This window comes from Sus scrofa, chromosome X (assembly GCF_000003025.6).
Source record: "Sus scrofa isolate TJ Tabasco breed Duroc chromosome X, Sscrofa11.1, whole genome shotgun sequence".
Taxonomy (NCBI): Eukaryota; Metazoa; Chordata; class Mammalia; order Artiodactyla; family Suidae; genus Sus; species Sus scrofa.
Window position 1 is genome coordinate 64266030 of NC_010461.5, and position 15007 is coordinate 64281036.

The 15007-nt window shown below is 40.7% G+C and overlaps 1 protein-coding gene across 1 annotated transcript in view; it reads right to left on the bottom strand.

Moving 5' to 3' along the window:
• BRWD3 (bromodomain and WD repeat domain containing 3) overlaps nucleotides 1-15007 on the bottom strand; it is a 164250-nt gene that overhangs the window by 26390 nt on the left and 122853 nt on the right. The window contains exon 28 of the mRNA XM_021080763.1: nucleotides 14471-14582. Within this exon, the coding sequence (XP_020936422.1) occupies nucleotides 14471-14582 (112 nt within the window). The remainder of the gene's footprint in view (nucleotides 1-14470; nucleotides 14583-15007) is intronic.

Genomic DNA, 15007 nt, shown 5'->3' on the forward strand with positions numbered 1-15007 from the left:
GGAATCTTATAACTCTGGTATTTCAAAAAGAATAAAAGTGAATGTAGAACTTCTAGGTCAGTGAACGTGTAGATTTGGGCAGAGTTGTAGATCTGGAGAGCACATGAAAGCTCTGTGCTCCTCCCCCATACTTTTCCCTATGTTCCTCTTCCATTGGTTGTTCACCTATATCCTTTGTCATAAAGTTTAATAAGCTGCTAAACATATTTTTGGACCAGAAGAAAGAAGATAGCAATCATAACAACAAAAGACAAACTTACTGCATAATAAAAAGCCACCTTTTGGTCAGCAAAAACCAAGTATTCTACTCAGGGGAAGCCTGTTTTGCCTTTGGAACAAGAGGGCATTGAGTATATAGCAGAACATCCATCAAAAGAGACAGTTTCATAAATAAGAGATATTGATCAGATGGGTAGGATCAAGATGGCAGAGAAGTAAGATGTAGCATTCACCTTCTCCCACAGACACATCAAAAAAAAAAAAAAATCTACATGTAGAATGATACACGCAGAACATCTAGTTAACACTGACAAAAGACCTTAAACTTCCAAAACGCATAAGAAACCTTCCATATAACTGGGTGGAACAAAAGGAAAAAAGAGAAGGGGGAAAAAAGGAATCAGGATGGGACTAGCACTTCTGAGAGGGAACTGTTAAAGAGGAAAGGAACCCACACCCCGGGAAGCTACCTAACCAATGGGGAGATCAGCAGAAACAGAGAGACTTCAAAGCCTCACAGAAGAGTGCAGCAGCTGGACTGAGGAGGGCAAAGCAGAAAGAGAGCTGCACAAACCACTGGTACCACCTCCCAGGACACCACAGCCTGAGACACTCAGGTGGGGGTTGGGCACTTAGGCTATGGAAGTTAGTTTTGGGAGAGGACTAGGGCTCACTGTGTGGAGACAGCCTGAGGGGCTAGGGAGCAGTGTGCCAAGGGCTGGGGAGGCAAAAGCCAGAGCCTAAGAAACCCATCATGAGGTCTGGGCCTACAAAATAAGAAAGGTACCATTGCTGGGGAGGTCAAGAGGAAGAGAGGTAGAACACCATAGAAATATCTTTCTATGCACATGCATGGACTCTTGGAGGGTGGGGTTACATGTGGTGAGGTGACTCTTGTGCAGGCTATGAGCAACAGGCCCCTCTTGCATGGGTTACAGGTGGCGGCGCATCCTGAGCACAATGGGATGCCTCTTGCATGGTCTACAGGCAGTGGGAGCAAAGTCTAGTCACCTCAGATTCCTGAGGTGGGCATAGCCCACCATCATTAGAGGTCCATGAACTTATGGCCCTAGTCACCTCAGAGGTAGATACAGAGGAGAGCACTGAAAGCAAGCACCACCTGATGTTGCTCTCACTCCCCTGGGAATGCACGAGCCCTGCCACCACCACCAACAACAACTCAGGCACAACTTATACCTACCTGAGGGTCACTGCCACTATCCAGGGCGCCACAACTAGGAGCAGCCTATGCGACCTTCCCACAGTTCCTTGCCACTGTCAAGGGCCCAGCAACCAGGCACTGGCTACTAGCCCTGACCATTGCCTCCATCTCCCTGGAAGCAAATGCAGTGCTAAGCACTCACAAAATACCCAGGTGCACTCACACATATAAATAGCCCCAAAAGACTACAGTAGTTGTTTTCCCTAAACTCACAAAGTAGGAAAAATATAAGTAAAATAAAGAAGCTCAGGAACCATCCCCAGTTAAAAGGACAGGATAATTCACCTGCAGGAGCAAACAATGAAACAGACCTCTACAGTTTAACAGACAAATCCAAAAATGAGATAGTGAAAATATGGAAGGAATTAAGAGTGCATATGAACAGTAATGCAGATTACTTTGGAAAGGAACTAGAAAATATGAGGATCCAAGAAAAATTAGAAAATTCATTTGCAAAGATGCAAGCTGAGTTAAAGGCACTGAAGAGCAGAGTGAATAGTGCAGAACAACGAATTTGTGACTTGGAAGATGGAATAATGGAAATCACCAAATCAGGACAGAAGATAAAAAACCAAATGAAAAAACATGACAGCAATATAAGAGATCTATGAGTGGGCCAATCTCTGAATACTAGGGATTCCATAAAGTGAAGAAAAAGAAATGGGGATTCAAAATATATTTGCAGAAATTGTTGTTGAAACTTTCCAAATCTAAAGGAAACACATATTTAAGATACAGGAAGCATAGAGAGTATCAAACAAGTTGAATCCAAACAGACCCACAGAGACATACTTTTATAAAAATGGCAAAAGTTACAGATAAAGAGGATTCTAAAGGCAGCAAGAGACAAACAAAGCCTTAATTATAAGGGAACCCCCATAAGGCTATCAGATGATTTCTCTACAGAAACACAACAGGCCAGAAGAGAGTGGCAAGATATATTCTAAGTTCTAAAAGGGAAAATTTGCAGCTTAGACTACTCTACCCAGCAAGAGTATCATTTAAAATAGGAGAAGTAAAGAATTTCTCCAACAGCAACAACAACAACAACAAAAAAACGAAAGAATACAGCAATACCAAGCCCATTCTAAAAGAAATACTGAAAGGTCTCCTCTAATAGGAAAGAAATAAGAAGTTATAGGACAGAAGAAATCACAATTGGAAAGTAATCACTCAAATAAACTAGTACACAGATCTAAAAGGAAAAAAAAAACTATTTTAAAAGTGACAACACAAGGAACAGCAAAAGGACAAACATGAAGATGTTAAAAAAAAAGGATGTGAAAATCATAAAATGTGGGGAAGGGCAATAAGGAAATCTAGACTTTTTCAGAATGTGTTTGCGCCTATTAGACTATCAGGCTAAAATAAGCAGATATAGGAAGAGGTTAACATGTCCTTTTGAAAAAAAGGGCAACCACAAGTCAAAACCAAATAATACATTAACAAAAACTAAAATGAAGTGGACACAAGCATAAAATAAAAGGAAATCATTGAACCAAAAAAACAAAGGAACAAAGGAGAAATACAGAATCAACTGGAAAAAAAGGTTTAAAATGGCAGTAAATACATGTTTATCAATAATTACCTTAAATGTCAATGGCTGAATGCTCCAATCAAAAGACAGAGTAGCAAACTGGATAAAAAAACAAGAAGCTACAATATGCTACCTACAAGAGACTCATGTTAGGGCAAAGGACACATAAATTGAAAGTGAGAGGAGGAGCTCCCGTCGTGGCGCAGTGGTTAACGAATCCGACTAGGAACCATGAGGTTGCGGGTTCGGTCCCTGCCCTTGCTCAGTGGGTTAACGATCCGGCATTGCCGTGACCTGTGGTGTAGGTTGCAGACGCGGCTCGGATCCTGCGTTGCTGTGGCTCTGGCGTAGGCTGGTGGCTACAGCTCCGATTCAACCCCTAGCCTGGGAACCCCCATATGCTGAGGGAGCGGCCCAAGAAATAGCAAGAACAACAACAAAAAAAGACAAAAAGACAAAAAACAAAACAAACAAACAAAAAAAAAAAAAAAAAAAAGAAAGTGAGGGGAGAGAGGACAAGATGGCGGAGGAGTAGGGGGACACGCTCGCCCTCTCCCACAAACACAACAAAAAAAGCACATCTACAGAAGAAATGACTCGCACAGAACAGCAACCAATCGCTGGCAGAGGAACCTAAACTCCAATAACGGCAAGAAATTCGTGACATTATTGGGCAGAACGGGAGAAAAGAGGAGAGTGATAGAAGGTGAATCCAAGCGGGACGGGCGCTCCCGAAAGGGAACTGCGGAGGAGAAAGGGATCCCGCACCCTGGAAAGTCACCTACCGGGGGAAAGATCAAACGAACCGGAGGAATCTCCTGATGCAGAGAAGAGTGTAGCAGTAAGTTGGAGTACGGAAAAGCCGATCAAGAACCCAACGGACCATCTGAACTACGGGCACAGTCACCAAAAATTGAGACGCCTGGGTGGGGGCTGGGCACCAAGACCTCGCCTCCGAAGGTTAGTCCCCGAGAGGGGGCCGGGAGACGACTGGGGGCGGGGCTGGACACCGAGACCTCGCCTCCAAAGGTTAGTCCCCAGGCTGGGGGGCGGGGCAGAGTGGAAACTGCTTGGGAGGTCTAGAAACCATTTGACGGGGCAGAGACTGCCTGGGAGACTAGAAAACAAAGCTGTCGCAGAGGAAGGGAACAATACTCTAGGAGCGGGGAAGTGGAAAGCCGCATCAGAGGGAACCTGGGAGAAGAGCCTGGTCTGCGCCTGTGCTGGGGAGGGGAGAGAAGAAGGGGTGGGTCCCCAGAGAATACCCCCCACGCCACAGCAAGCTTACAGGCCCGCTAGCTAGCTGAAAGCTGTGCTTCCCAGTGCATCCCCTCCCCCACCCCCGCCACCCCCACGCTCTCACTGGACCTGGGGCTGCCTGCCATCCAGGAGGGCTGGCCTCAACAATTGCCTGAAGCCTACCACCGCAGGGGCTGTCCCTGCACAGGCCTGCTTGCCCTTTGGAGGGGCTACACGTCTGCAGAGCAGCACCAAACACCACCAGCCCCCGAGAAAAGGCCTGCAGCCCAGAAAAGCTAGAACAAGCTTAGCCAGGCTGTGAATAGATCGGCCTAATTCTCGGACGGTTTTTCTGAGTCAGGTTGCCCCGGGGAAGAGCCTCTTGGGTTTCCAACGGCCCTGCTACCTGCCCAAGCCCCCAGGGGATGCTCTAGTGGATCAGCTGCATAGGACTGCCAGCTCCAGGCAGGACCCCCTGCAGCCCAGAAAAGCTGCAACAAGCCTGGCCGAGTGGGGAAAAGATCTCAGACGGTTTTTCTGACTCAGGCTGCACCGGGGAGGAGACTCTTGGGTCTCCAACGGCCGTGTTACCCGCCCAAGCCCCCAGGGGGTGCCCTAGTGGACCAGCTGCATAGGACTGCCAGCTCCAGGCAGGACCCCCTGCAACCCAGAAAAGCTGCAAAAAGCGTGGCCGAGTCGGGAAAAGATCTCAGACGGTTTTTCTGAGTCGGGCTGCCCTGGGGAGGAGCCTCGTGGGTCTCCAAGGGCCCTGCTACCGGCCCAAGCCCCCAGGGGGTGCCCCACTCCCACGGAATAGCTGCTCAGCACCACCAGCCCCCTGGAAGAGCCCTTGCAGCCCAGAAAAGCTGCAACAAGCTTGGCCAGACTGTGAAAAGATCCGCCTATATTCTCAGGCCGTCCCTCTGAGTCGGGCAGCACTAGGGAAGAGCCTCTTAGGTTCTCAGTGACCCAGATAGCTGCTCCAGCCCCCAGGGGGTGCTGCACTCCTGAGGAGCAGCTGACCAACACCGCCAACCCCCTGCAAGAACCCCACAGCCTAAAAACACCAGAGTAAGCTCTGCATGACCGAGTGAAATCTGCTACCATCGTGGTGTGGACCTCCCAGTCCTGTCTGCCCTCAGGAAGTCCTCCTTTGCTTCAAAGAAACACTGTTAGCCCCATCAACACTCCAGAAAAGCCACACTGCCTCAAAAAAGACTGACCAACAACACCAGCCCTCAGGAAACATTCCATGGCAGTGACTAGGCAAACACTGCCCGATCACGGAGAGTACAACTCCCTCAGGAGAAAGAAAACAACAAGCAAGATGAAGAAGCTGAGAAACCACCCCCAGTCAAACCAACAGGAGAACTCACCTAAAACAGTCAACAATGAAACAGATCTCTGCAGTCTGACAGACCTGGAGTTCAAAAGAGAAATAGTGAAAATACTGAAGGAATGAAGAGAAGATAGGAACAGTAATGCAGATACCCTCAGAAAGGATCTAGAAAATATAAGAAGGAGCCAAGAAAAACTAGAACATTCATTTACAGAGATGCAAACTGAACTAAGGGCAGTAAAAACCAGAATGAATAATGCAGAAGAACGAATCAGTGATATGGAAGATAGAATAATGGAAATCACTCAATCCAGTCAACAGACAGAACACCGAATCAAAAAACAGGAAAGCAATATAAGAGATCTATGGGATAATATAAAGCAGGCCAATCTGCGCATAATAGGAATCCCAGAAGGAGTAGAAAAAGATAAGGGAATGGAAAATATATTTGAAGAAATTATCAATGGAAACTTCCCAAATCTAAAGGATACTGGATTCATGATACAAGAAGCACAGAGGGCCCCAAACAAACTGAACCCAAACAGACCCACACCAAGACACAGCATAATAAAAATGGCAAAAGTTAGTGATAAAGAGAGGATCCTAAAGGCAGCAAGAGAAAAGCAGAATGTTACCTACAAGGGAACCCCCATAAGAATATCAGCTGATTTCTCTACAGAAACACTACAGGCCAGGAGGGAATGACAAGAAATATTTAAAGTGCTAAAAGGAAACAATATGCAACCTAGAATACTCTATCCAGCAAGGATATCATTTAAAATAGAAGGGGAAATAAAAATTTTTTCCAAGAAACAAAAACTAATCATCTATCAATTATCACATTAAATGTCAATGGACTGAATGCCCCAATCAAAAGACACAGAGTGGCTGAGTGGATAAAAAGGCAAAAACCTTCAATATGCTGCCTACAAGAAACTCACCTTAGGACAAAGGACACATATAGATTGAAAGTGAAAGGGTGGGGAAAAATATTTCAGGCCAATAGACATAACAAAAAAGCAGGAGTCGCAACGCTCATATCAGACAAAATAGACTTTAAAACAAAAGACATAAAGAAAGACAAAGAAGGACACTACTTAATGATTAAGGGATCCATCCAAGGAGAGGATGTTACTATCGTCAACATATATGCCCCAAATACAGGAGCACCCAGATACATACAACAAATATTAACAGACATAAAGGTAGATACTGACGAGAAAACAATCATAGTAGGATACCTTAATACCCCCCTCACATCAATGTGACAGAAAACCAATAAAGCAACAGAGATCCTAAAGGAAACAATAGAAAAGGAAACAATAGAAAAGTTAGACTTAATTGATATCTTCAGGACACTACATCCAAAAACATCAGAATACACATTCTTCTCAAATGCTCATGGAACATTCTCAAGAATCGACCACATATTGGGACACAAAGCGAATCTCAATAAATTTAGGAGCATAGAAATTATCTCAAGTATCTTCTCTGACCACAATGCCATGAAATTAGAAATCAACCATGGGAAAAGGAAAGAGAAAAAACCTACTACATGGAGACTAAACAACATGCTACTAAAAAACCAATGGGTCAATGAGGAAATCAAGAAGGAAGTTAAAAACTACCTTGAAACAAATGATAATGAAGACACAACCTCTCAAAATCTATGGGATGCTGCGAAAGCAGTGCTCAGAGGGAAATTTATAGCAATACAGGCCTTTCTCAAAAAAGAAGAGAGATCCCAAATGGACAACTTAACCCTCCACCTAAACGAATTAGAAAAAGAAGAACAAAAAAGTCCTAAAGTCAGCAGAAGGAAGGAAATTATAAAGATCAAAAAAGAAATCAATAAAATAGAGATTCCAAAAACAATAGAGAAAATTAATAAAACCAAGAGCTGGTTCTTTGAAAAGGTAAACAAAATTGACAAACCCCTGGCCAGACTCACTAAAAAGAGGAGAGAAAGAACTCAAATAACCAAAATTATAAATGAAAAAGGAGAAATCACAACGGATAAAGCAGAAATACAAAAAACCATAAGAGAATACTATGAACAACTACATGCCAACAAGTTTGACAATCTGGAAGAGGTGGACAATTTTCTAGAATCTTACAGCCTGCCAAAACTGAATCAAGCAGAAACGGACCAACTGAACAGACCGATCACTAGAAATGAAATTGAAGAGGTCATAAAATCACTCCCTACAAATAAAAGTCCAGGACCAGATGGCTTCACAGGTGAATTCTATCAAACATATAAAGAGGAATTGGTGCCCATCCTCCTTAAACTCTTTCAAAAGGTTGAAGAAGAAGGAATACTCCCAAAGACATTCTATGAGGCCACCATCACCCTCATTCCAAAACCAGGCAGAGATACCACCAAAAAAGAAAACTATCGCCCAATATCATTGATGAATATAGATGCAAAAATTCTCAACAACATCTTAGCCAACCGAATCCAACAACATACCAAAAAAATTATACACCATGACCAGGTTGGGTTCATCCCAGGTTCACAAGGATGGTTCAACATACGCAAATCAATCAGCATCATACACCACATTAACAAAAAGAAAAGTCAAAAATCATATGATCATCTCAATAGACGCAGAAAAAGCATTTGACAAAGTTCAACATCCATTCATGATCAAGACCCTCGCCAAAGTGGGTACAGAGGGAACATTCCTGAATATAATCAAAGCCATTTATGATAAACCCACAGCAAAGATAATCCGCAATGGGGAAAAACTGAAAGCCTTCTCACTCAAATCTGGAACAAGACAGGGATGCCCACTCTCACCACTGCTCTTCAACATAGTTTGGAAGTCCTAGCCACAGCAATTAGGCAAACAAAAGAAATAAAGGGCATCCATATAGGAAGAGAAGAGATCAAACTGTCACTGTATGCAGATGGCATGATACTATACACAGAAAACCCAAAGGACTCAACCCCAAAACTCCTTGAACTGATTAATAAATTCAGCAAAGTAGCAGGATATAAGATTAACATTCAGAAGTCAGTTGCATTTCTGTATACCAGCAATGAAATATTAGAAAAGGAATACAAAAATACGATACCTTTTAAAATTGCACCTTACAAAATCAAATACCTCGGAATACACCTGACCAAGGAGGTAAACGACCTATACACTGAGAACTCTAAAACTTTAATCAAAGAAATCAAAGAAGATGTAAAGAAATGGAAAGATATTCCATATTCCTGGATTGGGAAAATCAATATTGTGAAAATGGCCATTCTACCCAAAGCAATCTACAGATTCAATGCAATCCCTATCAAATTACCCACTACATTTTTCACAGAACTAGAACAAACAATCCAAACATTTAAATGGAACCACAAAAGACCCAGAATCACCAAAGCAATCCTGAGAAACAAAAACCAAGCAGGAGGCATAACTCTCCCAGACTTCAAGAAATACTACAAAGCCACAGTCATCAAAACAGTGTGGTACTGGGACCAAAACAGACAGACAGACCAATGGAACAGAATAGAGAACCCGGAAATAAACCCTGGCACCTATGGTCAATTAATCTTTGACAAGGGAGGCAAGAACATAAAATGGGAAAAGGAAAGTCTATTCAGCAAGCATTGCTGGGAAACCTGGACAGCTGCATGCAAAGCAATGAAACTAGAACACACCCTCACACCATGCACAAAAATAAACTCAAAATGGCTGAAAGACTTAAATATACGACAGGACACCATCAAACTCCGAGAAGAAAACATAGGCAAAACACTCTCTGACATCAACATCGTGAATATTTTCTCAGGTCAGTCTCCCAAAGCAATAGAAATAACAGCAAAAATAAACCCATGGGACCTAATCAAACCGAAAAGCTTTTGCACAGCAAAGGAAACCAAAAAGAAAACAAAAAGACAACTTACAGAATGGGAGAAAATAGTTTCAAATGATGCAACCGACAAGGGCTTAATCTCTAGAATATATAAGCAACTTATACAACTCAACAGCAAAAAAAACAATCAATCAATGGAAAATGGGCAAAAGACCTGAATAGACATTTCTCCAAAGAAGATATACAGATGGCCAGCAAACACATGAAAAAATGCTCAACATCGTTGATTATAAGAGAAATGCAAATCAAAACTACCATGAGATACCACCTCACACCAGTCAGAATGGCCATCATTAATAAGTCCACAAATAACAAGTGCTGGAGGGGCTGTGAAGAAAAGGGAACCCTCCTGCACTGCTGGTGGGAATGTCAACTGGTACAGCCACTATGGAGAACAGTTTGGAGATACCTTAGAAATCTATACATAGAACTTCCATATGACCCTGCAATCCCACTCTTGGGCATCTATCCGGACAAAACTCACTTAAAAGAGACACATGCACCCGCATGTTCATTGCAGCACTATTCACAATAGCCAGGACATGGCAACAATGCAAATGTCCATCAATAGATGATTGGATTCGGAAGAGGTGGTATATATACACAATGGAATACTACTCAGCCATAAAAAAGAATGACATAATGCCATTTGCAGCAACATGGATGGAACTAGAGACTCTCATCCTGAGTGAAATGAGCCAGAAAGACAAAGACAAATATCATATGATATCACTTATAACTGGAATCTAATATCCAGCACAAATGAACATTTCCTCAGAAAAGGAAATCATGGACTTGGAGAAGAGACTTGTGGTTGCCTGATGGGAGGGGGAGGGAGTGGGAGGGATCGGGAGCTTGGGCTTATCAGACACAACTTAGAATAGATTTACAAGGAGATCCTGCTGAATAGCATTGAGAACTATGTCTAGATACTCATGTTGCAACAGAAGAAAGGGTGGGGGAAAAACTGTAATTGTAATATATACATGTAAGGATAACCTGACCCCCTTGCTGTACAGTGGGAAAATAAAAAAAAAAAAAAAAAAAAAAAGAAAGTGAGGAGATTGAAAAAAGGCATTACATGAAAATGGAAAAGACAGGAAATCATGAGTTGCAATATTCATATCATATAAAATAGACTTTAAAACAAAGATTGTAAAGAAAGACAAAAAGGACACTATTTAATGATAAAAGGATCAAATCAAGAAAAGGAAATTATACTCATCAATATGTATGTCCCTAATATAGGAGCACCCAAATACATACAATACTAACTGATATGAAAGGAGAAATTCATAAGAATACAAAAATAGTAGAAGACTTTAACACCTCACTCCCATCAATGGACAGATCCTCTAGACAGAAAATCAGTATGGCAACAGAGATCCTAAATGACACAATAGAAAAGTAAGCTTAATTGATATATTCAGGACATTGCATCCCAAAAAGATCAAAATATACATTCTTTTCAAAGTGCACATGGAACATTCTCAAGGACTAACCACATATTGGGGGAAAAAACTAACCTCAACAAATTTAAGAGTATAGAAATTAGTTCAAGTGTCTTTTCTGGCCACAATGGCATGAAACTAGAAATCAACCACAGGAAAAGAAATGTGAAAAAAATGACTACATAAAGACTAAACAACATGCTACTAAAAAACCAATGGGTCAATGAGGAAATCAAAAGAGAAATTAAAAAATACCTCAAGACAAATGATAATGAAAACAAAACCACTCAAAATCTATGGATGCGGCAAAAACAGTGTTTAGAGGGAAATTCATAGCAATATGGGCCTTCCTCAGAAAAGAAAATCTCAAATCAACAATTTAATCTACTACCTAAATGAATTAGAAAAAGAAGAATAAACAAAACCTAAAGTCAGCAAAATGAAGGAAATCATAAAGATCAGAGAGGAAGTCAATAAAATAGAAATTCAAATAATGGGAGGAAAAACTATGTATACATGTTTATGTAACTTGGTCCCCATGCTGTACAGTGGAAAAAATAAATAAATAAAATTAAAAAAAGAGAAAAAATTAAAAAAACTATAGAAAAAAACCCAATAAAACCAAGAGCTGCTTCTTTGAAAGGGTAAACAAAATTGACAAACCTCTGGCCAGACTCACCAAGAAGAGGAGACAAAGAACTCAAATGAACAAATTAAGAAATGAAAAGGGAGAAATCTCAACAGATACTGCAGAAATACAAAAAGCCATAAGAGAATACTATAAACATTACATGCCAAAAAATTTGACAACCTTGAAGAAATGGACAACTTTCTAGAGACAAACAGCCCATCAAAACTGAATCAAGAAGAAATAAATCAGTTGAACATACAGATCACTAGAATTGAAATTGAATATGTAATAAAAATGCTTCCTACAAGAGTTCCCATTGTGGCACAGCAGAAACGAATCCAACTAGGAGCCATGAGCTTGTAGGTTCAATCTTTGGCCTCGCTCAGTGAGTTAAGGATCCGGCGTTGCCGTGAGCTGTGCTGTAGGTCATAGACATGGCTCGGATCTGGCATTTGCTGTGGCTCTGGTGTAGGATGGCAGCTGTAGCTCCAATTAGACCCCTAGCCTGGGAACCTCCATATGCTGTGGGTGCGGCCCTAAAAAGACAAAAAACAAAACAAAACAAAAAAAAAACCAAAAAAAAACATGCGTCCTACAAACAAAAGTCAAGGACCAGATGGCTTCACAGGTGAATTCTACCAAACATACAAAGAAGAATTTATACCCATCCTTCTTAAACTTCTAAGTTTAATTGGAAGAGAAGAGATAAAATTGTCACTCTAAGTAGATGACATGATACAATATACAGAAAACCCTAAGGATTCCACACAAAAACTACTCAAACTGATCAGTAAATTAAACAAAACAGCACGATACAAAATTAACATTCAGAAATCGGTTGAATTCCATATACTAAAAATGAAATATTAGAGAACGAAAACAAAAAATACAATACCTTTTAAATCCACACCCCCAAAAATTAAATACCTAGGAATAAACCTGACCAAGGAGGTGAAAGTCCCGGAACTGCCAAAGCAATCCTGAGGAAAAAAAAACAAGCAGGAGGCATAACTCTCCCAGATTTCAGACAATACTACAAAACTATTGTAATCAAGATAGTGTGATACTGGTACCAAACAGCATACCAACCAATGGAACAGAATAGAGAACCCAGAAATAAACCCAGACACCTATGGTCAATTAATCTTTAATAAAGGAGGAAAGAATATAAAATGGGAAAAGTCTCTTCAGCAAGTGGGGCTAGGAAAACTGGACAACTGCATGTTAATCAGTGAAACTAGAACACACCCTCACAGCATACATCAAAATGGCTTAAAGACTTAAACATAAGACAAGACACCATCGAACTCCTACAAGAGAACATAGGCAACACATTCTGTGACATCAACCGTACAAATGTTTCCTTAGGTCAGTTTCCCCAGGCAATAGAAATAAAGACAAAAATAAATCAATGGGACCTAAACAAACTAACAAGCTTTTGCACAAAATAAGAAACCATAAAAAAAAACCCAAAAAGACAACTTACAGAATGGGAGAAAACAGTTTCAAATGATGCAACTGACAAGGGTTTAATCTCCAAAATATATAAACAACTCATACAACTCAACAGCAAAAAAGCAACCAATTGAAAAATGGGCAGAAGACCTAAATAGACATTCATCCAATGAAGACATATGGATGGCCAACAGGCACATGAAAAAATGTTCAGCATCTCTAATTATCAGAGAAATGCAAATCAAAATTACAATGAGGTACCACCTCACACCAGTCAGAATGGCCATTGTTAGTGAGTCTACAAATAACAAATACTGGAAAGGGTGTGGAGAAAAGGGAACCCTCCTACACTGTTGGTGGGAATATAAATTGGTACAACTACTATGGAAAACAGTATGGAGTCCCTCAGAAAACTAAATATACAACTACCATATGATCTAGCAGTCCCACTCCTGGGCATATATCCAGAAAAAAACTTTCATTCAAAAAGATACATGCACTCATATGTTCACTGCAGCACTATTCACAATAGCTAAGACATGTAAACAATCTAAATGTCCATGGACAGATGAATGGATTAAGAAGATGTAGCACATATTCACAATGGAATACTACTCAGCCATGGGAAAGAACAAAATAATGCCATCTGCAGCAACACAGGTGGAACTAGAGACTCTCATATTAAGTGAAGTAAGTAAGAAAGAGAAAGACAAATATGATATCACTTATATCTGGAATCTAATATATGGCACAAATGAACCTATCCACAGAAAAGAAACAAACTCATGGACATGAAGAACAGACTTGTGGCTGCCAAGGGGAGGGGCAGAGGGAGGGAGTATAAGCTTGGAGTTAGTAGATGCAAACTTTTGTGTTTCGAGTGGATAAGCAATAAGATCCTGCTGTATAGCCCAGGGAACTATATCTAATTACTTGTGATGGAACATGATGGAGTATAATGTGAAAAAAAGAATGTATATAAATGTATAACTGGGTCATTTTGCTGAACAGCAGAAAATAACAGAACATTGTAAATCAATTATAATAAAAATTTTTAAAAAGAAGTAAATGTAGACGAACAGTACATCTGAACATATTGCAGTCACCTCTGCCTAGAATTCATACTATTAAAGACTAGGTAAATAGTATAACAATTATTTTAAGCACTGGATTAATTTCAGTATTCTTCATGAAATAATAGTTGCAATTCTTGTCTAAAATAGAAAAAACTTAGGATAAAATACAAGAATAAGGGAGGCAAAAATAGGTCCTCGGTTCATGCATATTAGAACAAAAGGTTTGTTTTAGCATGCATATTAGAACAAAAGGTTTGTCATCAGATTCCTTCTTTAAAGGTACTATGATTATTTCCTTACAGGTACAAGTCTTATAAGACCAGGTAAGTCAGGTAAAAAGGCCTTATTCCTGGTAGGTTTATAGAAAATCCATATAGTATTAACGTATTATGTAAGGTATAAAGGATGATAACTGTACTTACTGAACACTGTAACACTGGAAAGAACTATCAGGATACTCTGGTTGAAAAGGCTGCTGACTCTCCACAGTCCCAAACCACCAGGCGTCATCTATTATACTGCGGAATCTATCACCTACAATGTTTTTACAAATTCTTAAAAAAGAGTGTTCTTGAGCATAATAGCTCTGTTCTTAAGCTGCTACTTGCTGTTGAATACAGAAGTAGCATTGTAGCCAGCATTATTAGAAGTTTTAATCTGAGTTTTCCAGCTAAGTGAATTTTACATTTCGCCCTCTTCAAGAATTTTGATTTTGGAGAGTTCCCATTGTGGCTCAGTGGTAATGAACCCAACTAGTATCCATGAGGACGTGGGTTAGATCCCTGGCCTCATTCAGTGGGTTAAAGATCTGGCATTGCTATGAGTTTTGGTGTAGGTCACAAACACAGCTCAGATCTATGGCATAGGCTGGCAGTTACAGCTCTGATTCTACTCCTAGCCTGGGAACTTCCATATGCAGTGGGTGCTGCCCTAAAAAAGACCAAAAAAAAAAAGAATTT